This window comes from Apaloderma vittatum, unplaced genomic scaffold, assembly GCF_000703405.1.
Source record: "Apaloderma vittatum isolate BGI_N311 unplaced genomic scaffold, ASM70340v1 scaffold14792, whole genome shotgun sequence".
Taxonomy (NCBI): Eukaryota; Metazoa; Chordata; class Aves; order Trogoniformes; family Trogonidae; genus Apaloderma; species Apaloderma vittatum.
Window position 1 is genome coordinate 12,834 of NW_009704281.1, and position 22,551 is coordinate 35,384.

Below are 22,551 nucleotides of genomic sequence, written 5' to 3' on the forward strand. Positions count from 1 at the left end.
TTCTGTGAAGAATCTGTTTAAATCCTCCTGGCTGGTTTGCAGTTTGCCAGCCAAAGCCTCTTGTGAATCTCTAGACAGCTGAGGTGGACATGAAGATGGTTAAACATGGCTTTGATTGAATTCGCTTCCCAGGTTCGCAGAGGACACTATTGCCAAATGAACTCTCCTGTGCTGGTGCTGCAGGTTAGGTGCTGGAATCTGTTTTCTGTTATTTTCCCTGATACAATTAAGTGCAACTTTGGGAATTTGCTGTTTGTGGAAGAAGCTGTCAGTGAAGGTGGTGTGAAAAGCTGCATTAAAATGGCTAAACGGACCCTTACTATGATGGGTTGCAGTTGTTTGGTGCAAACAGCGGACAATTGTGCTCCCCAGCAGGCTTTTCGAGTCTCAAATTCTGGCCCTTGGTGTGAGAGCATAACCTTGTGTTTCGCCTGGTGTGGAGAGGAGGCTGGAGAGAGGAGCTTCATCTCTGTCCTCCTGACCATGTGAGCACCTTAATATGGAAGCAGAGTGTGGGAATCAAGAATTTGTCACTACGGCAATCTAGGATTGTAATGCATGTAAGCATATACATTTGAATGTATGTAATGGGTAAACACAAGTCTCTCTTATTCTTTTATTTATCTGTAGAGCTGCTAGACACACTTGGATGACTGGAATTCAAGCTGCTTGGTTTGTGCTTTGACTCTGAGGTAGAAGAAAAAAGCACAAGAAATTTCTCTAGTTCAGGTAATTAAATATCTGTATCTCCATAGCTTATATGAAATTGATTTCTTGGTAAACAGATGAATTGTGGGAACCTTCCTGAAGTGAAGGAACTAATTTGCTGTGGTACAAAATACGGCTTAAGAGGAACATAAGAATTCTAATTGTGCTTCTTTCTTTATTTAATAGTTAAAGGATCTCAACTTTGAAAAACTGAGAAGCCTCTTCTGTGTAGAATTAAATTGACATTTCACAGTTGTCTTGAATAAAAATTAATGAGAAAATGTCTGTCATAGATCCATATCAACACATTGTGGTAAGTAGGTTTCAATCCTCTATGTATATGGTCTTGTATAGTATATGGTCTCGTATGATGTACCCTAACAGAAGTTATTCTAAATAAGCACACGGCATTAGAGTTGTCATTAATTCCTTAAAGCAATGGTAGGTGTGCTTAGAGCACACTTCAGCAGTTTGTTTGAATGAAATTTGGAAGGTTTTGAAAGCGAGCTTCTAACAAACCCCAGGTGCATGGTGTCGTAGGGTATCAGTCTAAAAGACTTGCCTGTTCATAGTGTTTCATCACAGTGCCTGTAGTTGACTGTTTCATGCAAGTTTTTCCACACATCTGTTGTCAAAGTGAACTGTAATTTACATAGTAATACCATGTGTCTGACTTTCCCGTTACACCACAGTTTCTTCTGTGCAATTCTGTTTACTGAATAATTCTCTTCCCTTTTCATCGATATAGACAGAGGGATAAGATCACTTCTGGATATTTAGATCTTAAACTGGTGTGTATCAATGATGTTGTTTCAAAGAGAGTCTTCAGAACGTAGCCTTGCATGCTCTAGGTATCAGCGAAATGATCTGTGGTGCTCACCAGCACACTGCTTCCAGGAGCTCCTGTTCCCTCCTTCCTGCTTTATTCCAGTGTTTCTGCTGCTTCCCTTGTACCAGCTCTCCCTCACGTGCGAGCAAATGGACCTTGTTGAATAGTCAGTCAGAAAAGTGGTTTGGTGCCAGAGATTAGTTCTCCGCTGTCAGAGCGGGCCGAGGGGAAGGATGCTGCCACACTGAGTGCAGCCTGTGTAAGCAGAGAGAGAGGGATGAGGACAGAAGGGAAAGGGGAGCGAAACTGCCCTTTGCATATCCAGCCGGTGGAGCAGTCCGGCAGCTTGTTAAACGCTAGCTTTTAGCTGTAGTATTCACTTAGGGGACTCTCCTTTCCAAAGCAAACACTGGAATCGCAATTGCTGCTCAAACTGAAATCTTGAAACAAGCTGAGTGTGTTATCATCAAGCGCTTTTCGTAACAGTCCCAGAATCTCATGGCAGGAGAAGTGATAGGTACTCAAAGATAGTTACTGTATGCTTGTCATAATGTTGAAGTCTTACGTTGCTGAAAATACAGTGTATGCTTCCTTCAGATGATCTCTTATCAATTATGTGGTTTCTACCCCTCGCAGTCACATCCTTTACATGAGTTTGCAGCCAGAAGATGTCAAACTTGTGTTTTACTTGCTCTGTAGTTCTGCAAACGCTTCTGTAAAGACAAATTTGACGTTGATGTCTGTATTTAACAGTGTTAAAACAACACACCAGCTTCCTGCTTTCTACAGCAGTGCCCTCTCCTGGATGGAATGTTTGAGCCCATCTCTACCTTTATGGGAGAGGTCTCTGAACTGGTTAGATCTTGTTGAATTGTTCACATAAAAGATCTTTTTTGACTCTGCTGTATACACCATAATGACAATTGTATGTAGTTACAGTCCTCTGGCAATGCTGAGGTGCTGCTGTAGAAATGTTGCTAATGCAGGAAGGAACGCTGTTAATACGAAAGCTGATCCTATAATTGCTTGAAAGTGAATAGAAGTCTCTGAGGTTTACCAATTTGAAAACTGAAATCACAGGAAAGATTTTACTAAAATTTCCAACAGTCAAGGGCAACAGGCTCATGTCAGTGCAAAATTGTTGAATTTTTGGTGACATTTGGTATGAAAAGAATCAAAAGAAGTCTATGTTTTCCAGAAGTCCTGTTAACTATTACATGTTTTCCAGTCTTTTTATTATACTTTTTTTTTAATGAGGGACTTGGAGGAATAAAATAAAGCATTCACATTCAGAAAGTAAAGAATTGTGATGCATAATGCATCTTCAGTTACATTGATGAGGGGGATAAATATTATACCTCTGGGAAAAATCACTTCAAGATGAAATTTGTGTGTGTGCACACAGATATTTGCCTTATTATAATACCTTGCGAAAGAAGAGCATGGACTTTATCAAAATCTGTTGCCTAAGAAAACAGGGAAACATTTTCATTTGGCCGGCATGACTGTCAGCTCAAGTGTCCTTAATATTAAGGAAGTAAATGCAATAAGTACTTATTATGCAATCTGTCTGTACCAGAGCTTCCTGATTGGTCTTTCGCGTGCGTGTGTGTCTCCTGCTTGAGTTACGCTTTGTGACTCGGTATTCTGAGATATGAAAATATTATGTTCAATGCATGCAAATCCCTCGTTTTGTCAGTAAATGCAGAAAGTTGGTGGGTAAGACCTGATGGTGTTGCAGGGAATCTTAATGTGTTGTTCTGCTTCCCCATCCTGTAGTGGGAAATAAAAATGCAGCGATACGTAAAATAGAGGAAACTAGATAATTAGGAAGGTAAAAAACAGTCAAAGGTGGGAGAGGAGCAAAGGAGGGAGGAGGAGATAGAAGAGATGGAGAGCTGTGGTGTGAAAACAAGAGGCACTGAATCACATCTGCAGGACACGTGGAAAACCTTGGGGATCGAACCAGTAGAGAGTGAATACAATCCATAGGAGTTTTTGTAATTTGGAAAACTCATGTTCTGGGAGGGCATACTGATTACTTTTTCTTCTCCTTTCTTCTCTAAATCTGTAGAGAAAGGAAGTGAAATGAAATGTATATGTAAAGCTAGATCAATTTGGATGTTAGGATTTAGGGGTTTTTTGAGTTAATTGTGATGTTCTGGATTTTTTTTTTTAACCTGGCTTAGATTTTAAAGGTATGCAGAAGTTGCTCCACTCAGTGTTGCAACGTTTAAGTGATTTATATATCATCATAGTCTGTTTTTCACGAGTAATTGAGGAGTTGGCAATGTACAGATTTTTATCAAGACATAAGATGAACATAAGTCACTTCAGAAAATGCAGCTTTGTCATCTAAACCTGCAAGGGCTGGATTTATAAAAGGTATTCAGAGTCATTGAATTTCTTGTGGTGTTTTCAGGAGGTATCTAACTTCTTTAGAACTCATTCTGAAAAACTAACCAAAAAGTACTTCTGAAAGTTGTGCTAGCTGTTAATGTGGACATCTAGGCCTTTTAATACCCTTAGAAACTGGATCCTAAGTGGAAAATTGCCTTAATTTCTGATTGCATTTAAGTTGCATGAAAAACATTTATTTTAGGATAATAAATGTCTTGACTTTTGAGTTCCCATGTATTTCTGTATTTTATTTATTTTTTTATTTTTTTATGAGGAGGGAGCTTGTTTATTTTAGCAGTTACAAATTTCTTCCAAGTGTGAGATTGTGGCCAGATATTAATAACTGTAATTATAAGCCTAAGTATGTTATTTTGGGTAAGGCATGGGGAAAGAAGATAATGTTTTTCTCCTGTTCCAGACCTTTGTATTACTCGCATTCATTTCAAAGGATACCATATCTTAAACTGGACTGAACTTTCTTGGCTGTAGTACAGCTGGAGTGACTGGGTTTGCTGCTTAAGTCAATTTTAAAAAAAAAAAAAAAAAGGCAGTTCTCATGATAGCATTAGCGAAACCATGATGGACACTGGTGCGGGTTGCCCAGAGAGAGCATGAAGGTTCCATCCCTGGATGCGTTCAAGGTCAGGCTTGATGGGGCTCTGAGCAACCTGATGTAGTTAAAGATGTCCCTGCTCACTGCAGGGGGTTGGACTAGATGACCTTTAAAGGTCGCTTCCAACCCAACACAGTGTGATTCTATGACTTGTGCTAGAAAGTCTCTGTGTTACTGTCCTGAGAACACGCTGATAGGCAGTGCTTTGGCCTTGTTTCTGTGGTACGCGTTTTAATTAGTCGTACACATCAAACTCATACACCTAAGAGATGCACGAGGGTTACACATGTCTTGTAGTCTCTCTGTTTTACAGCCACGACTCTGGGGTACCAGAATTGCACACAAGTTCCACGTAGCAGCTGAGAGCTGAATCCAGCCTGTGCCTGTCTCCCATGCTTGTCACTTAATTCTAACTCCATCCTTCTCTTTGTTGCTAAATGCTCAGGGATCTCTGATTTGTGGTCTCTGGTGAGGACAGGCTTTCTTAATAGCTAAGAGTGAGGGGAAGGGTGGTGCATTTGTACTTTGAGCTGTTTCTGTTAATTATAAGCTTATATATGACAAAGGAACTACATCAGTTTGTGTGAACAAACTCCGAGGCTGGTGCTGTGTTGTAAAACCAATGCTTTGGCGATCTGACCTGTGTGTGGAGGTGGCACAAACTGATAAAATGGCTCTGAGCATTTTCAAGAAGCAAAGTAAAAATGGGACAGCAAGAGTCCTTTTCTGGAGATCGTAAAAATTCTTGAAGCAGAGTAAATGATAGAGCTGGGGTAACTTCCTGTGGCTGTGTTTGCAGTAGTACCAGCTCTTCCTGATACCCCCCAAAATCCCTGCTTACCCTGTTGTGATGGAAAACTTGAGACATTTTTTTTTAACTGTGTCACAGAGGCACAAATTGTTCAGCAAGAAATCTCAGCCTCCTTCCCATCGGCTCTTGGAAGCTGTGCTGCAAAAGGTGATGCATGTCACCAAAACCATTGGTACGGCTTCATGTCGGCGTGAGGCAGGATGTTCAGTAACTGTTGCCTGTTCACAAATTTGAATTACTACATCTGAACCCTTTCTGTTGATTTTGATACTTTTGAGGTGATTTAGCAGTCCTGGCTGGGATAATCAATTAGAGCCTGGATTTAATTTTTAATGCAGTTGATGAACCACTTGCTGTGCAATGCCGGTCTCAGTACATCACTTGTAAGGTAGTAGTTTATGTTGCCATGGTTTTCCCCGAGCCTGCTAACGTCTTTGAACACAACTCCTACGGCTTACAGAGGAGAAAGTACGGAATCGAAATTTACTGCTGGGAAGACTATCATGAAATGAGCCTCCAGCACTCGTCACAACGTGTGGGTGATTGCAGCCTTAATAAAGATGCAAGAATTCAGCATCTGGGTCAGCCAGTGTCTGCAGGGAAGTCATACCCTCGATATCACTGCGGGCATTTTCTTGGAGATATTTTGCTGTGGGGATGTGGCTGTGCCTTTTCAGACCTCCAGAGGATAGACTTGTGGAGGAGTTTGTGTTGGTATCATTCAGTTGTTTTCAATGTGTCCTGATTTGCCTGTTATTTAACCGTTCACAAGCCACTTCTGTCTTCTAGAAAGATTGATTTTTGGCTTTTTTCTTTTTTTTTTTTTAAAAGAAAATTATCTATAACCTGTAAGAAACTGTCATGTTTTTGAATGTGTATTAAAGGCATCCACTTTGGTTCTAGTCTCTGGGTGTAAGCATGTTGTAGATGTGAAATAATGAGGCTTGGCTGAAACAACCAGTTCTGAAATAGCTGTGGGAACCTCCTGAAGGCTCTTGTAAAGCCTGGCAGGCAAAGCAGCAATGGCTTAAATGCAGCCATGTGCACTGTTGAAAACTGAGTCATGGATGGTTTGTTGGCTTATCTTTAAGAAGCTTTTTTTCCCCAAAAAAATGTACCCAGATAAAACATGGCAAGAAAGCATCAGGCACAACCTAAGTTTGTCCCATATCAAGGCTATTGTCTATCACTTTAAAAAAACTTGTTTAATTTCCTGATTCTGGTACTTCTCCCTTTTCCTTCTGATTGAGATATATTGTAAAAACACTAATATTTGTTTAGTTGTTTTGGTCCCAGTGACTGACATGCAGTTTTTATATTAATGTATTTCATGAACTTAAAGGGTAGTTAGGAAAAGACAGGAAATATCACTGTTTCCATTTCAGAAGTGGAATCCTGAGGTGACTACCTGAGGTCCTGTAGGAGCCTTTGATTTGGTGGCTCGAGCTGTAAGAGCCAGGCAGCTTTGACCTGATGGTCTCTGTAGGGGTGTGCAGAGCTCGGGAGTGAGGTGCCCCCTCCGGGTGCCCAAATTCCTATTTTAGGAGGATGAGCCAGTGCCCTCTTATTGTTCCAGCTCATGAGTCTGTGCAGATGCTATGGGTTCTCAGACAGCTTGAGCACTGTAAGACTGGCTTTAAGGTAGCGATGTTAGGTTGCAAGCATTGCGAGGCGATTGTATGAGACTTGATCCTGGCTTCAGTACATCAAATTCAAAACTTAGCTACAAGATCTGTGCTGGGTCCCCGTAAAGGCCCATGTTTGCCTTGTGGTATTCAGTAGGTGGGTCAAACTTACGGCAAGATAAAGTGACAATGGTTGTGAGTTACAGACCATTTTCATTAAGGTTTTAACTTTTATTTCTTAATTTCACGTATCTTCTACTTCCCCAATTTGTTCAGGACAGACCTGCTTTTAAAAAGGCAACTCCTGCTGTGTGCTTGGGCTTTGCAAGAAAAGGGAAGCTCCAAAAACTGTGTGAAATTTGCATGTGAAATGTTTTACCGGCTTGCTTTTCACTTTCCCTCCATTGTCTTAAGGACTCTTGTGCATTGAATATTGATGTGTACTAAAAAGGTATATTCCGTGCATTACTAACTACGTGTCTTGTGTGTGCAGTATGCATATATCTCTTCCAGAACACATGCTTTGAAATCTCACCCATTCATTTCACTGCAGGAAGGTGACTACAAAGACAAGCACACTGTAAAATAAACCCCTTTTTATTTTTTTTTTCTTACCGTACCAAGTTGTACCTGACTGACTAAATGCCTTAAAGCAAGTTCTGTAGAGAGGAGGAGTGTTATTCATTGAGATTAGTAGGTGTGGCTGCAGGAAAATCAAGCAACCCTGGTATACTGACCTTTCAGTAAAACTACAGGGTGCAGTTCAGCTTTAAGATGCTCTATCCAGTATGAGTTTCACTTACATTTTGACGGGGTGATTTCTCTCTCTCTCTCTCTCTCTCTCTCTCAAAAATTATTAGTTTTTTTGACAAAATGAAACCTATTTTTGATAGGTGGCTTTTGGTTCTGAAGTTTAATCACCTCTAACTTTGTGACTTCCAGGTGGAACACCAGTACTCACACATATTCACTGTGACAGTGAGGAGGGCCACAAATGTCACCAAAGGAGCGATTGGTGACATGCGTGAGTATTTCTCTATTTTGTCTCGTTCTTCTGGGAGACTATTGCCACAGGCGGGGAGAGATGACACATTGAGCTTGTCATGCATTAAATGATTGTTAGTGGGTTTATGGGTTTTTTACTCGGTCGTTAAAGCCAGAGTAGTGTACCTATTTCATTGCTCATGCACTTGTAACTCGGAAAGCAAATCTGCCGCTCCTTCTTTCCATTGATCTAACAAAGCTGAGCAAGTTGTAAACAATTTGCCTACAAGCAAGCAACCCCTACACTTAGTTTTTTGGCTCAGTCGGAAGTGCTGTTCCGCGTAGAGTGAAACTGGCAATTTTGCCTTCAGAAGGCTGTGGTTTGGTGGTGGGAACACTTAAAGAAGCAGAGAGCTCTGCTGAGTCAGTGCAATAATAAGAAAAAAATATTAGAAAAATTTCAAAGCAGATAAGCAGATCTCATGGTGGAGAGCTATATAAGACAGCAGCACTTCTTCCCCTTTCTATTTGGCTTCTGAGCCTCTGACTTAGTAGCTGAGCAGGAAACCACTAAGAAGAATGACCCATGAAAACTCTTGGCTGGTCTTAAGAGGGGGAGGATGGAGAGAATAATACATTGACCGAATCTTTAAAAAGAATATTCCTGCTTCCTTGATGATGACTGTTCTGCTGTCAGGTCGTCTTTCCCTTTTCCTGGCACCTCCTGCCGTGTTGTGTACGAGACTTGTAGGCTGGGGCTGGGAGGATGAGTGTGGTGCCTCGCTCCTGCTCCCTCATCAGGCTTGTTTGACATTTAATTGTTTCTCTCCCAGCATGTTCCTGGAATCTGCTTTCAGGTCAAAGGATAGCAGCTGCTCTGACACACAGCTTTGCTTCAGTGGGTTTACAGGTTATTTTTCATAATTGCTGTCTACTGTTGCTATTAAACTTGATGGGTAAGGGAGGGACAGTTGGAAGGGGAATGTTATAAGCCCCAAGTATGATGTGAGACCTGGCAGGAGAAGGAGGAATTGGGAATCTGTTTAGCATTTACTATGGGATGAAGGGAAGGGACATATGGAGAAGATGTAGTAGGGTGTTGCCCTGGTGGCCTCTGAGATGATCTTTATAGATGACAACCCTGAGAAAAGTGGTGTAAAGAGTAGAACAAGGGGCTGATGGGCTGGGGTATGTAAGAAATGGGGCTAGATAGAAAGAAACAGGTTCTCAGACACAGAGGTTTCTGTTGTGAGAGTTGTGAGGAGTTGAAATGGGGACCCCATGATACGATATTAAAGGAAGTATGGAAAAGGTAAAGTTCCTCCCACACCTCTCAGGACAAGTATGATCCTGTCGTATAAATTCCAGATATTATCCATCAATATAATTGGATTATTTTCCAGATAAAACTCTTGCCAAATCATGAAAACTAAAAAACTGCTCAGGAAGAACATTTTACTTTGATAAAACCTGACAGAACTGTGCTCAAGGGCCACTGAAACCTGCTTGGTTTCCTGTCTGAGGCAGCTATGAGTGATGAGTTCCTGGGGCTTATTCTTGGAGTCCTGGAAACCCCCCCAAAGTGAGAAGCAAACACTCTATCATTGCTTCTGTTTTTATGTTGGGAAAATGAAAAATGTTTTTACTTTCCATGTGTATACAAAGCTTGGTGTGTTGGAGCCTAGAAGCTATGTGATGAAATCATTAACCATGTTAATTACTTAAGATCCATGAAGCTGTGAGCAGTGGAGGGTCTTTATAGTTGATCATGCCAGCTTTTTTATACGTGTGTGGGTGTGCCTGTATATATATATATATACACACACACACACACACACACATATGTATTTATTTGAATTGGTCGAGCTGTAACTTTTTGAAGATATTCTGAATTTTTATGTTGAGTTTCCTAAACTGAGAATAGGATTCCCTCCTGGGGAGGGTGGCTGTGATATGTAACATGAGATGCCTTGGCTGAGGTGGGCATCTGAATGTTGCTCTCCTGTGATGGACACTACCATGCCATTGACTCTTCTGGTGGGTTTCTCCTAATTTATTCGGTGGTTGTTGCGACCATCCAGCCCAGTTCTTTATCCACCGAGTGGTCCATCTGTCAAATCCGTGTCTCTCCATTTTAGAGACAAGGATGTCATGTGGGACAGTGTCAAACGCCTTGCACAAGTCCAGGGAAATTACATCCTTGGGAGCATAACAGATTTCATATAACATTTCGCTTTTCTTCTTTTTACCCTAATATATTAGTCTTTCCCAGGCTTTCTGAAATAGCTGTGGACAACCTGACTAATTCTGAAGTGATTACATATGTGGAAATGTTTATAATTTTGCTGTTTGTAAGACATTTTTCCATCCTAAGAGTTTGAGATCTGCCTCTGCTCAGGGAGTTTTAGATGAGAGGTGCAGTGTGCGTGGTGCCCCAGTGCTGCGGGTGCACAGGGATGGCCTGACTTCTCTGGCATGGTTATCTGCGCCTCTGTCTCCTCAAGTGCAGTCTCGTGAGTAAGTTTTTTCAAGATTTCTTGAGCTCTTCACTGATGGAGAGCATAAATGGTTGTCAGCTGTAAAACTAGGTAGTAGATGCCCACCACAGGCAATGTGTTTTCTTGAGTGAACAGTTCACAAACAGCACTGCTGGTTCAAGACATATTTTTAGTGTCCTGGCTGATCTTAGTGGCTGGAACAACAGAGAAGGTTGAGGATAGCTGAGGAGTTAGGATAGCTTCCAGCCTTCTGTTTTTATTTTATTTGGCGGAAATTTCCCATTGTCTCTGAAAGCTTTGAAATTTTCATAGAGTGGTCAGGCAAAAACAAGCAATCAAATCTGAATCTGGGTCACACTGGGATCTGACTGTCTAAGCTGAAGTAGCTGCTTTTGTTTCTCCCTGATAAAACACATCAAAATAAAAGAAAATGGCAATAATTGCATAATTGAATTTTTCCATGTAAATGCTTTTCATATGAATGAGGGAAGTTAGTCTTCTTACACCAGTTTGGCTTTCTGTAAATGTGTGTGAGGATGATAAATGAGAATTACTGTAAGGATGTGTGACCCAGTATGTTTGGGAAGGGGGAAAGAAAAAGTTTTGGGAGACTCCCAAAACTCCAGAGTTCACTGAGGTCGCTTCTTGTTTCAGCTATGCACATTTACTGCTGCCTTTGTATGGGAGTACTTCCTTTTATTTATCTTGCTTGGTTTAATTTTTATGGCATCCCTTTCAGGGTGACTCACACTCTAGATACTGTCCTGTCAGCATCCAATAGATGCAACTTTACCTTTACAAAGCATTTAAATTCTGTTTTCGTGACTGCTGCTCCAATAGCTGAGCTCAACTCTTCTGGCTAAGTTTTTTTTACAGGCTGGAAGGTCTAGAAGATGAACAACTGCAACAGATGTGTGGTGGGTTGACCTTGGCTAGCAGCTGCTCTGTTTGTCTCACTTGGGGGCAGCTTCTGGTATCTTCTCACAGAAGCACCCCTTGTGGCCCCTCTGTCCCCCTGCTGCCTCAAGCCTGTCATGTAAACTCAATACAAGATGAAATATCTCAAGATCTGCGTGGGTTTGGTGATGATAAAATATCCTAACGGCTTTGCTTTCTGCTAGTTATGGGGTCAGTAGACATTGTAAAATCACTTCTCTGACTGGAGCTTTTGGAAGAGTCCTTGCCTCTAGTAAATGAGTTCTTATATGAATGGATGTTTAATTTTGAATTTATTCTAAATACCACACCATACTATAGAGCCTTACCTTCCATGACAGTGCAAGAACTTGCAGAGCAAGACCAGAGTCCTAAACGGCAGCATTCTGGAAGAGAAATGCTTGCAAATTGTGGTGGCTTTTCTCCATGGGATCTCTTCCTTTGTGGATTTTCAAGGGGCTTGGTGGAGAAGAGGCACAAAGGAAGCACTGTAAAATTTGTCTTGTATCTTTAAAGAACTATTTTTCTTTAAGCATGCTGGCTTTCAAAACAATTGGTGGCATCTACAAAGGAAACCGGTTATATGATGCTACTCTTATTGATCACTAATCATGCTTAATCCTGTTTTGAATTTGCAGCTTTCATTTGCTTCATCTACTTGTGATGCTATGATAATAAACAGCATAATTTCGGGCATTTTAAGGAAAAAGTCTTTTATTTAAAATTAAAAACGCTTTAAGCTTGGGTAGCTCGTGGCACTGGTACTCAGCTTCTATCCCAGTTTGCACCCAGCCAGTTGGGATTAAGGGTGCATTTCCACTTCAGGCTACTCAGATAAATAAGTATTGTGAGCGGTCTAGTCAACAAAGCTCAACGCTGGTTGCAAAACTTGCTAGCATGGAGGTGGAAAGCGGCGCTTGCCCCGGTTAGTCCATCCTGCTGCAACCAGCAACAGACATGCCCCGCAAGGTGAGGAGGTGTTGTTCTTCTGGATTGATGTTGCCAACGTCCTTCCTTGTTGAAGGAGACGAGGACCTGTGGCATTGGGGGGGGCACTCTGCCTGGGCCTGGCTTTAGGATCTGCTTCAGGAAGAGGAGGTCATGCCCAGTGTGGTTTTGGTCATTGTTTCAATCTTCATAGGCCTTTGCCCTGGGGTTGTGTTTGCTGTGAGACGTAGCTCTTGGTGTTGAAGCCAGCTTATCTAAAGCTGGAGTCAGCGTAGTCTAAGTGCAGTTTAGGCAGTTTAAGTGCAATTTAAGCCTGAGCTTGCTGAAAGGAAAGGAATTGAAGGTTTGCCTGCTTGTATTAGAGCAGGCACACAGCTCTTTGTTTTACTGTAGGTTGTTTGGGACTAATCCAGCTGTTCTCTGTGTCACAGCTGTCTGGTCTTGCACCTTGACTTAGCTACAGTATACTTGATTTAATTGTTGAAATGTCATCAGATAATACTCTTCCTGCAAGGCCCTGAAACAGGCCCTGGTTTTTGCAAGGGAACTTCAAGAGGAAAACAAGCCAAACTCCTCCCTTTTGCCAGCCTGACAACCTGGAAAAAGTAGGTCAGAGTTGGCCAGTCTTCAGTGTCCTTCAAGCTCTACCTGCGGATCTTCACGTGGCCAGGAGCCGTAGGATGTACTATAGGCCTGACAGCAAAGCGCAGGTGGAGTGCTGGAAGTAGCTCACAGGAAGGAGGTAAAAATATTTCCATTTGGACCCATAGTGCTCCAGTCTGTGCTAGGGTGGCCTGAATGGGCAACTGAATCCTGAGATGACCAAGCTCTGTGGCCTGCAGCAACCCCTTTTGATTTGGCTCTTCCTGACAGCCCTTGCGCCAGTTGATCATGTCTTGTCGTGGTCTGTGCTCCATTGCCAACCGCAGCAGCTGACTCTGGCCCTAGAGCTGTAGGCTGGTACTGAAATGGGTATCCTGGAAAGATGTATATCTTCAAAAATAAACAATACTGGCAAAAACTGCTCATGACATATCTGCCTTGGATCTCAGCCTAACATTGAGGCAACTGTGGACTAGATCATGGATTCCTTGATGCATGTGCTGTTTGTAGGATTAGCCAGAAGTAGTGCTGGGAGGTGGAATTTGTGTTGGAAACAGACTTGTCTTCCATGGTGAAACTGATCCAGAAAATGCTGCTCTTTCCTGTTGCAAAAATCTCCTTTCAAAGAGAACCAAATTCTGTCCCTCAGTATTTGCCATGTAGTTACTGAGGCTGGGACTATATCTGTAAAACATTGGTTTCTCTTCATCCTAGAAGGTGGCTTTCCTGTTACACCACAATGATCACATCAGAGCAGTCCTGCTGCCTTAGACCAAGGTCCATCTTACATGATCTCCTAGTTGAAGAACTGCCTTGTCTCTGTGGGAGATCCTTGCCACGCTGTGACCAACTGCACCCCAGGAGAGCGGAGCTCGATGGTGCCTGGGAACTGTGTCTGTTGCATGGGCTGTGTGTCGTCATGGAGTTGTGGACACCCCTGTTTCTGTAGTTTGAGCATTTCTCTCCCTGTGTTGGGGCCTTTTATTCCATTCTTTTCTCTGTAATAATTTAATTTCTTCCTGCGTTCTTTTATTTTCCCTCTCATCCTCTTTCCCAGAGAGGGCTTTGAAGCTGTGTTAGGCTTGGGCTAATGCCTGATCCTAAGGGAGAATCAGGAAGAACATCAGTCACAGTCAGATACAAAGGGAAAAAGAGGAGCAGGGTAAGCATGGGATACTTTCCTCTGCTCCCCTCTGAGCACTCAGCTGTCTTCACTAAGGGACTTCCTGAGCTGGATGTGCTTCTGATGTAATTAGTAGCCCTCACTGAGTTTCTCTTGCATAAACTTCACTAGTTTCCCTTGAATCTGAACAAGTTTTCTCATCCACAGCTCCCATGATAAGGAGTTCTGGGGGTTCCTATCTACTGCATGGAGAAGACTTTTAATTTGTTTTGATTTTTTTTTTTTAAATGCTGTGATTTAATGCATTCTCTAGTTACTGTTACTGTCTTGCAATTTGCAGGATACTAACTGTCTGTACTGAAGAAAAGGTCTTACATATATGTGTTCGTTTATGTATTTCTGACTAAACATGCTCTGAAAGGGAGGAAACCAAAAAATCGACCTTTATCAGCATCATCACTGCAGAAAGGAACACTTGTGAAACCTGTTGCTAAAACCTCTGCTCTCTCAGATCATCCAGCTGACAGTGTTAGAGGACGCTTGCAGTATGGGGAATGTCTGCTTAGTGCCAGGTTGTGCTGTGCTCAGTTGGGCGGATGAAGTCTCGTGCCCAGCCACCCCTTTCCCTTTGAGGTTCTGCTAACACTGATGCGTGCGTGCTGCATAATCTGTGCTTTGATCCTGTAAATGGAAAGTTTGTAATAGCACAGCTGAGCAGTGAGGTTGGGGCTGAAACAATTCACAGGTGTTGCTTTATGTTTGAGGTTCCTGTAACTGCTGGCTGTAGCGACGCCGATGGCTTAATGAAGATGTGATGGTTCCATAGCTCACCTGAGCCTGTACTCAGCTACGGCTCTGCCCAGTTAGGACAGCGCCAGCTTTCTAAAATGTTCCTGACAATTGTTTGAATTAAAAACTCAAGGGAGGAACCTTCTCACCCAAAAGCCTGGAGGCTGCACTTCAGCCATATAATAAATTAAGCTCTAGGGCTGCTGGTAGAGGACCAAAACCTCTGAAGCCTCGTGATACCAAACATGGATCCAGTGTAAACTTGTTCTGCGGATTTAGGAGATGTTGCCAGTTTAAATTTGTATTAGCAGACTTTATGGCAGACTACGAATAATCTATACTCCATCAGCTAACATAAATTTGGAATAAAAGTTGTATTGTGGGTTTTGAGTAATTTGCCAGGAATGTGATGATCTGTCTAAACCTACTCTAGACCAAATTATCGCTGTCCAGATCTGGTGTTAGTGTGGGCCAGCAGTCTTGCTCCTCTCTCCTGCTTGTGCCTTTGGCACAAGTTCAGCACTGAAGAAACTATTAAGAACTAACCATTTTGAGTAATTAAAAAACCCCCAAACTCTGAAACCCCTTAGATTCTGACACACTACTAGAAAAAACAGGTTTTTCTATGGGCTGTTGCAAGCTCGTGTTTTAGTCACTTTTTCACTGCTGTCTGCAAAGGGAACTGTACAGCTAAATTAAGAGAAGTGAATATTGTTTTGGCACTTCTGCAAGTTCAGTTTGAAGGGTTCACCTGACTTGTTTTGTTTTGTTTTTCTCTGTCAAGGCTAGGTCAGCAAAACCACTTGTGGTGGTAGTAAACTGGGTGTGTTAGTGCAGCGTGTGTGCTGCAGGTTCAGTACTTTTCTTTCCTTAAGTAACGCTGAAGATGGAAAGCATGGTAATAAAAGGCACTCACAATCCATAATAAACATATTACCCAATCACAGTGTTTCTCATAGGGTAGTTCCTGCTTTGGGAGCTGCCTTACTTCGTTTATAGTCACCTTCAGCTCCTGAAATCCTGTGCCATGTCACCCCCTTTGCAAAATCCCTTCTGAAGCCCTGGCATTCCCTGTAGTACCTTAACCATGGGTTATTTGCTGCCTGTCCTTGGGACCACTGGCTGGCACCTTCTGTGTATACTCCTGGATAGTTTAGGTTCCCTGTGGCCTTTTTTAAAATTAAAAAAAAGTCATGTTAAACTGGGAAAAAAACATGATTTGAAAGTTCATTATGTTTTCACCTGGCTGCGGCAGAGAGGCCAAATTGTGTATTTCCATGCCACTGTTAAGCATGTTTGCCAGTGAGCCACTTAATTTTTATTTAAATAGTGAATTTTGTTATTTTTAATTGCACAATGAAACTACATTTCTGGCCTAGGAAGAGATTCATGTTGCTTGTGCTGTGCTGGTTTTACTGTGATCAATACTGATAAGTGTCCACCCAGTTAATGTTGAAGGTGAATTAAAGTTAATACGGTTTTATTTAATATCTGTTGTGATTACAAGTGTTCAACATGCTTATGTCAAAAAAAATAAAGACGACATTCTTATGGTGCAGAGTTTTCTTGTAGCAAACCCCATTTTGAAATACTTTTAAGAACTGCGTTTTTTTCAGCTTTTGTTCACAGTGGCTTCATGCTTGATATTTTCTATTTCAGCAGGCTTTCTGTAGTTTGTGCCTGTTATGCTATTGAAGTAGTTGAAACTGGAATGACTGAAACATAAATTACATGTCTGAGATATTAATTATATTAATGCGAGGGCCTCGTGACAGTCATCTCGCCACATTAGTAACGTAAGATGAGATGGTTTCCAGTCGCTATAGAAAACTACAGGTTTCTTTAACAGGCAAATTACTTAAAGCATTTCTTGTTTTTAATGCGAAAATTGTTGATCTTAATTACTGTCCATTGTGCGTTTCACTTGATGATTCACAACGTAATTCAGAGGTAGAATTCTACAGCAATTACTTAGCAGGAGATAATTCAATTATTTTTCCTTGCTTAATTTATTACTTCCTACCTCTCAGCCATTTCTTTAAGTCAGTGTGTTTAAAAATAACAATTGAAATGCCAACTCTACTTTTGTTACTGGATAGCTGTCTTTGGTCCATGGAGATGTGTTAGAAGCTGCAAATAGCACAAAAGGGCTATTATGGACATTTTTTTTTTAATTACCTTTGTAATTTATCTACTTATAGGCTGCTAATTGCAGCACCCTGTGTTAGTTTCATTGACATCAATGCCGAAACTTTTTTTTTTTTTGGTGTCAGGGTGTGGTTTTAGGTACACTTTCACTTAATTGCCAGATCATATTAATTTTTCACTGAGAAATACTAATGGAATCCAGTCCCTGTGTCCAGAGCATTAGCTATGCCGTTACGTACGAAGCTCTTTGATGCTGGGAGAAGTATGTCGTTGTGGTTGCACGCAGATGGTGAGGCACTTGCTCTATTTGGCTAAGAGTGCCAGGATGAGAGGGAGATGAAATTCTACCAGTCACTCTCTTAGGGTGGTGTGTGAGTCCCTTTGCAAAAATCCCAAGTTTTCTACTTACAAAACTTCTAAGCTTTCCCTATGTTAAGATGCTGAGATGCACAGCAGATAGTTAGCCTGTAAATTATGGAGGAGTCGGGTGCGAAGGCTTGTGTAAAAAACAGCCCTGAGCCTGTTGGTTTTCTTCTGAAGTGTCCTGAGGAGGAAGTACAAATTCTTACGCGTCACTTCTTTTGACAAGCGTGTGGTTGGTGTTTCAAGTAGGCGGGTAAAATAAAAGAGCAATTCCACACATCAGCTTTTGCCCCATAAGTCATTTCATAGAGATGCTCCCTTTTAAAATTGAAATGTAGATAAAGGCAGTGAGCAAGCTACTTTTCACTTATGTTTTCAGACTAGTGGTTTTTGTAGCAAATCAACTAGCAAAAACACACATAGGAATAAACACATCAGGGCAAAAGGATATGAGCTCTGTTTTCTGTGTTTGATAACTTTAATGTTTTGAAATACATTAGTGAATACTTCTGTGTTACTTGGCAGATTGCTGGTAGCTCATTTTTGGTCCCCGACCAATAATAAGGAGTAAGGTTTTGATTAATATAGTATAGCTTACAGCAATATCTTAATCAGAGCATGCAGTCTTCCAGTATTTTTCCTCTTCATTTGAAGAAGGAAGTTATAAAAGGATAGAATTTCGTTTTCTTAATTGGAAGTAGCAAAAAATAAACTTCTGAACATGAAAGGACAGATACTTAACTCCTTGCCTCGGGTTAGAAAAGATAATAGAGGAAAGGAGTGAGAGGGTGGCTTGGCAGCACCAAGTTATGAAGACTAGATTTTCTAAGTTTAGTTGTTCCATGCCTTGGATTTAGTTTTTGTTTCAACACTTACTTGGAATCTCTCAGATCGGAAGTTAGTAATGGCATCTGTATGCCAGCCATGCAGCAGCGTGGCGTTTCCACATGCTTCAGAGTTTTGAACACAGAAGAAATCATTTGCTCGTTTGCTCTTTGTGTTGTAAAAGAAAAAAAAATAATCAGAGTTTTTTGTAACTTATAGTTAGGGCTGATTGCATAAAAAAAAAAATAAGTTGATTGGGGAGGAAAGTGATGTTTTGCCCAGAACACTCTTTGGTTAGAAACCAAATTTTTGTAGTCAAGTTCAGTCTCCTGGCAGAGCAAGTCTGTGGTGTTTACTGCCAGAGTAGTGCTCAGCGTCCAGACTTAACAGATGAGGTCTTGTTGCTTCTGATTTTGGTAGATGTTTTGCTGTTTAGTTTCAAGGGGCCTTGCTGCCTTCTTCCTGGCACAATTTTGTGCAGTAATTAAAGTAATGCATTCACTAGAAGTTAGCAATTAGTTAGATCTACCAGTGAGAAAACAGATTTAAAAACCACATGAGGGTTGATCCCTGTGCTCCCCTGGCTTTAAATAAGAGACAAGATCAGACAGAAATTCTTAGGAGCTAATCAAGATTGCTATTTAAAGGCTTTCCATACTGATTGCCAGCTTTAAATAGCTGCTCGTTAATTAAACGGATAGTAGTGTGACCTGCCAAATGCTTGCAATTAGCTAAGCCCTTTGGGTGTGGAGCACAGCAATGAACTCCCTAAGAAGTTCTGGTGAGTGTTGTAGCAGTCCAAGGAAATTCCCACCCACTGAAATCTGTGAATTACAAAGTCTATTTGCATATAAAAATCTAAATGAAGGAGCCTGAGTTGAGGAGGTCTCCTTTTAAAGAGTTTGGATTCCATTTTGTCTTGGTGCACCTACACAGAACCTCCTATGTGGTTTCAAAAAGCCTTTATTTGGTTGTAGTCCCGTGTCCGCCCCCCCTCCCCCAAGACTGATTTCCACTTGAAAGTACCAAACTTTCTTGCTTTGCTCTTTTCTTCCTTCTCCCAGCTGAAATGACCATATGGTTCTGGGCCTCAGAAATTATTGAAAATCAAGAGTCCCTAAAAACATTTGGCTTTGCTGAAAAAAAGGATCTTTAGACTTAAAGTGTGTACAGGGGAAAATGTTCTGTCCTGTTTTACTGAGTCGTGGGTTTTAAGCTCTTTCAAAAAGAGACCTTTAAGGAAAGGATTGTCTTGTTTGAAGAGAGGATGCTGGAAAGATGTGCGTATTTTACTACAGCAGAGCAGGTGGCTTTTTGTGATCACCAAACTCACAGAAATAACTTCCTGTTGCTCTCCTGTGAAGCCTCTGAACAATGTTTTAGAGACGTTTGGAAAGATCTACATTGGCAGTGGCCCAGTTCAAGAAAAAGGAACATCTCTAGGACAGAAAAGCATTATATGCTTTAGCCGGTTGGAAAGGTGGGATTTTTAAGGCTGCCAACGATGCATCCTTTGCTCTCAGGAATGGTTATTGGTAGACACCAGCGATGAGCTTTGCCAAGGTGTATTTTTCTCCCACTCATAATTCTGAATAGCTATAGTTCGGGCATGTTTCTCTATTTTGAGTTTGGGTTCTGCGCAGTTATTATTCAAATATACTGTGCAAATAAGACCTTGGTTCTGTGGTGACCTCTGCAAAGTGATTGCAGTGGCTCCAGATGTGAATAGCTCTCCTTGCGCAGTGCTTGACAGTACGTAAGTGGCCTGACTGATCTCCTTTATGACTGCCAAACCAGCAGGGGTGAAAGAGGATCCCAAACAGTACCAAGCTGTTTGTTTTCATTAAGTGAAAGCTGTTTTTTGTGGACTACTTACCTCTGTAACACAAGCCAAAGCAATTAAAGGCTAGAAAGAGAAGAAGGGGTAAAAGCTTTTAAAAATAATTACCACTGGTAGAAGTATACAAAATTCCGATGCACTTGAATCAGTTCTAGTACCGTCCTGTTTGTTCAAGGCTTTTCTCCTCCCCTCTTAAAAGCATCGTGTCTGTTTCTTTTTGGAAGATTGTTAGTATCATTGTATCATTCCTTTTGTTATATTTGTGTAATTTAAGTAGTTGAATATTTTGCTGTCATGGACTGTGAGGCGATCTGTGATTTTGCGTAACTGTTGGTTATTACAACCCAAACCTGAGTTTTACATGACTTGGACATCTATTGTGCTCTGCAGTTGACACTCCAGATCCCTACGTGGAGCTGTTCATCCCATCTGCCCCTGACTGCAGAAAGAGAACGAAGCATTTCAATAACGATGTGAATCCCGTATGGAACGAGACCTTTGAGTTCATTTTGGATCCCAACCAAGAGAATGTTCTTGAGGTAAATCACCTGACAGAGCTGCATCTGCGAAAGTGCAAGTTTGTACAATGTCTGGAAGTTTAAAACAACAGTGGTGTGTACGTGTATGGCATCTGCTGTCTCAAGGTTACTGGTTTTTTTAAAAAACCATTAAGGGATGCTGTTTGCCTTTAAGCACAATGCTGAGCAAGAGGTATTGTATAAATTGTATTATTCAAGGAATAGCTTTGAGAGTCACTATGATATGCCTCCGAGTTGTCTCCTGGACTGTTCCTGAGGGCTAGTAGCTTTCTGTTCTTCACATCAGCCATAAATTGTTCGCTCCCTGCTTCCTACACTGATTCAGCTATTGTGGACAGCAAGAGATGGGGGTTAAGTCAAGTCTCTGCCCATTCCCTGCTTCTCCCTGAGGAGACAGAAAGCAGAAGCATGGTTCTCTGTGCCTGGAGCCAAGGGCTCAGTAGCCTACATGGTGATGTTCTGGGTACTCTTATTCCATGCGCAGGTTTGTTGACTGAGCCACCATTAAGTCTCAGTATGTTAAGCCTTTCTTAGTTGTTTACAAAAGGTGGATGTTAAATGCAACTATTTTGTAAGTAGGCGTGGCAAGCATTTCAGGTTATCTGTAGTCCTTTGTTAGTTTGGTTCTTTGTAGGAGGAGGGCCCTAACACATGAAGTCTTCTGACCCAAGCTAAGGGAGTTTCAGTCTAAATTGGCCAACTGGGACAGAAGCTAAAGGCTGTGAAGCTTTTCATTGAGTTACTAACCATAATCTCCAGAGGTTAAACTATTCAAGGTCTGAAAATTGAGTTGTGCTGCCTCCAAGGCTCCCTGTGTTCCTGGGGAGAGGATGGGTTCTATGCTTTGGGGAGAATCTCATGATGAGATCAATGGAGTGGGAAGAACTCTCACATACATCCTGCGCAAGAGCCAAAAGTACTAGGGAATTCACCGTAACTTCTTTACAGCTTTGCAGAAAGCAGATGACTAAAAGCAGCTTCCACCATCTGCTCAGGTACAACAGTCACCTGAATGATTCTCACTGAATGGTTTGGCTGTAGATGTGCAAGCTAGCCTCAGGAAACTTGAGAAAAGTTCTTAGCTCTGAGTTCTTGCTTTCTAATAAGTCAGACAAATAGAAATTGAGAGTTAGAAAGAGGAATGGAACAATTCTATCTTCCTTGTGACAAAGCATTTGTGGAAGTAGGAAGAAGAGAACTTGGGTTCATCAGCCTGGCTTTATTGCAGTATGGGAACTGAAAGTTGTTTCAATTTTGTCTTAATAAAGCCTTTGTGGATTCTAACAGTGGTCTTGGGGCAGAGAGTTTTCCCTGTCTCTTTGCAGGCCCTGTGCTTTTTTGGAAGATCTGTAGGAGCCACAGCTGACTAAATGATGGATGTGATCTACAGGAGCTCTTGTGAACTTCAAAAGATAAGCAGAACTGAGGAATGGCGAATAATAGTTAATATAGTCTTGGTTTTTTCTGGCATTGCATCAAGACAGGGTCAGATTCTGCTTGTGGTTACACTTAGGCAGCTTCCCTAGGTATCTGTGACTTTGTGGAGTAGGATTTTTAAAGGATAAATTACTAAAGTCACAAACAACAGTGGCCAGTGGCTTACTTGCTGCCTTATTGGGAGCAGTACCACCTCCGATACCCTGTGTCTTTACACATGCTGATGTGAAGAGGCTGGGATGCTGGCAAGTCATTAATTTCTTGCTGTTACATGATCTCGCATAATTTTGACCATATGAAGACCTGAGTCATTTGCTCCTTCTGTATTAACAACGTGTCTAGCTCCTTTCCCAGCAGGGTGAGAACCCAGTTAAACATCTTTTGCAATTTGTCTAGCATTTTTTTTTATGGGTTTCTTGCCTTACCCTGCCATCAGGGGCGGATGGGATGAACATTTTGTAAGGTGGTTTTAAGGGGTTTTTCTCTGTTGCCTGTAACAACATGCCAAGACTCATTATAAGTAGAATTTGGA

The 22,551-nt window shown here is 41.6% G+C and overlaps 1 protein-coding gene across 1 annotated transcript in view; it reads left to right on the forward strand.

Annotated features, from left to right (window-relative positions):
* Positions 1-988: 988 nt before the first annotated feature.
* The window catches only part of PLA2G4A (phospholipase A2, group IVA (cytosolic, calcium-dependent)), a 59,883-nt gene continuing 38,320 nt past the window's right edge, over positions 989-22,551 (forward strand). The window contains exons 1-3 of the mRNA XM_009865002.1: positions 989-1,021; positions 7,929-8,010; positions 20,434-20,582. Of these exons, the coding sequence (XP_009863304.1) occupies positions 989-1,021; positions 7,929-8,010; positions 20,434-20,582 (264 nt within the window). The remainder of the gene's footprint in view (positions 1,022-7,928; positions 8,011-20,433; positions 20,583-22,551) is intronic.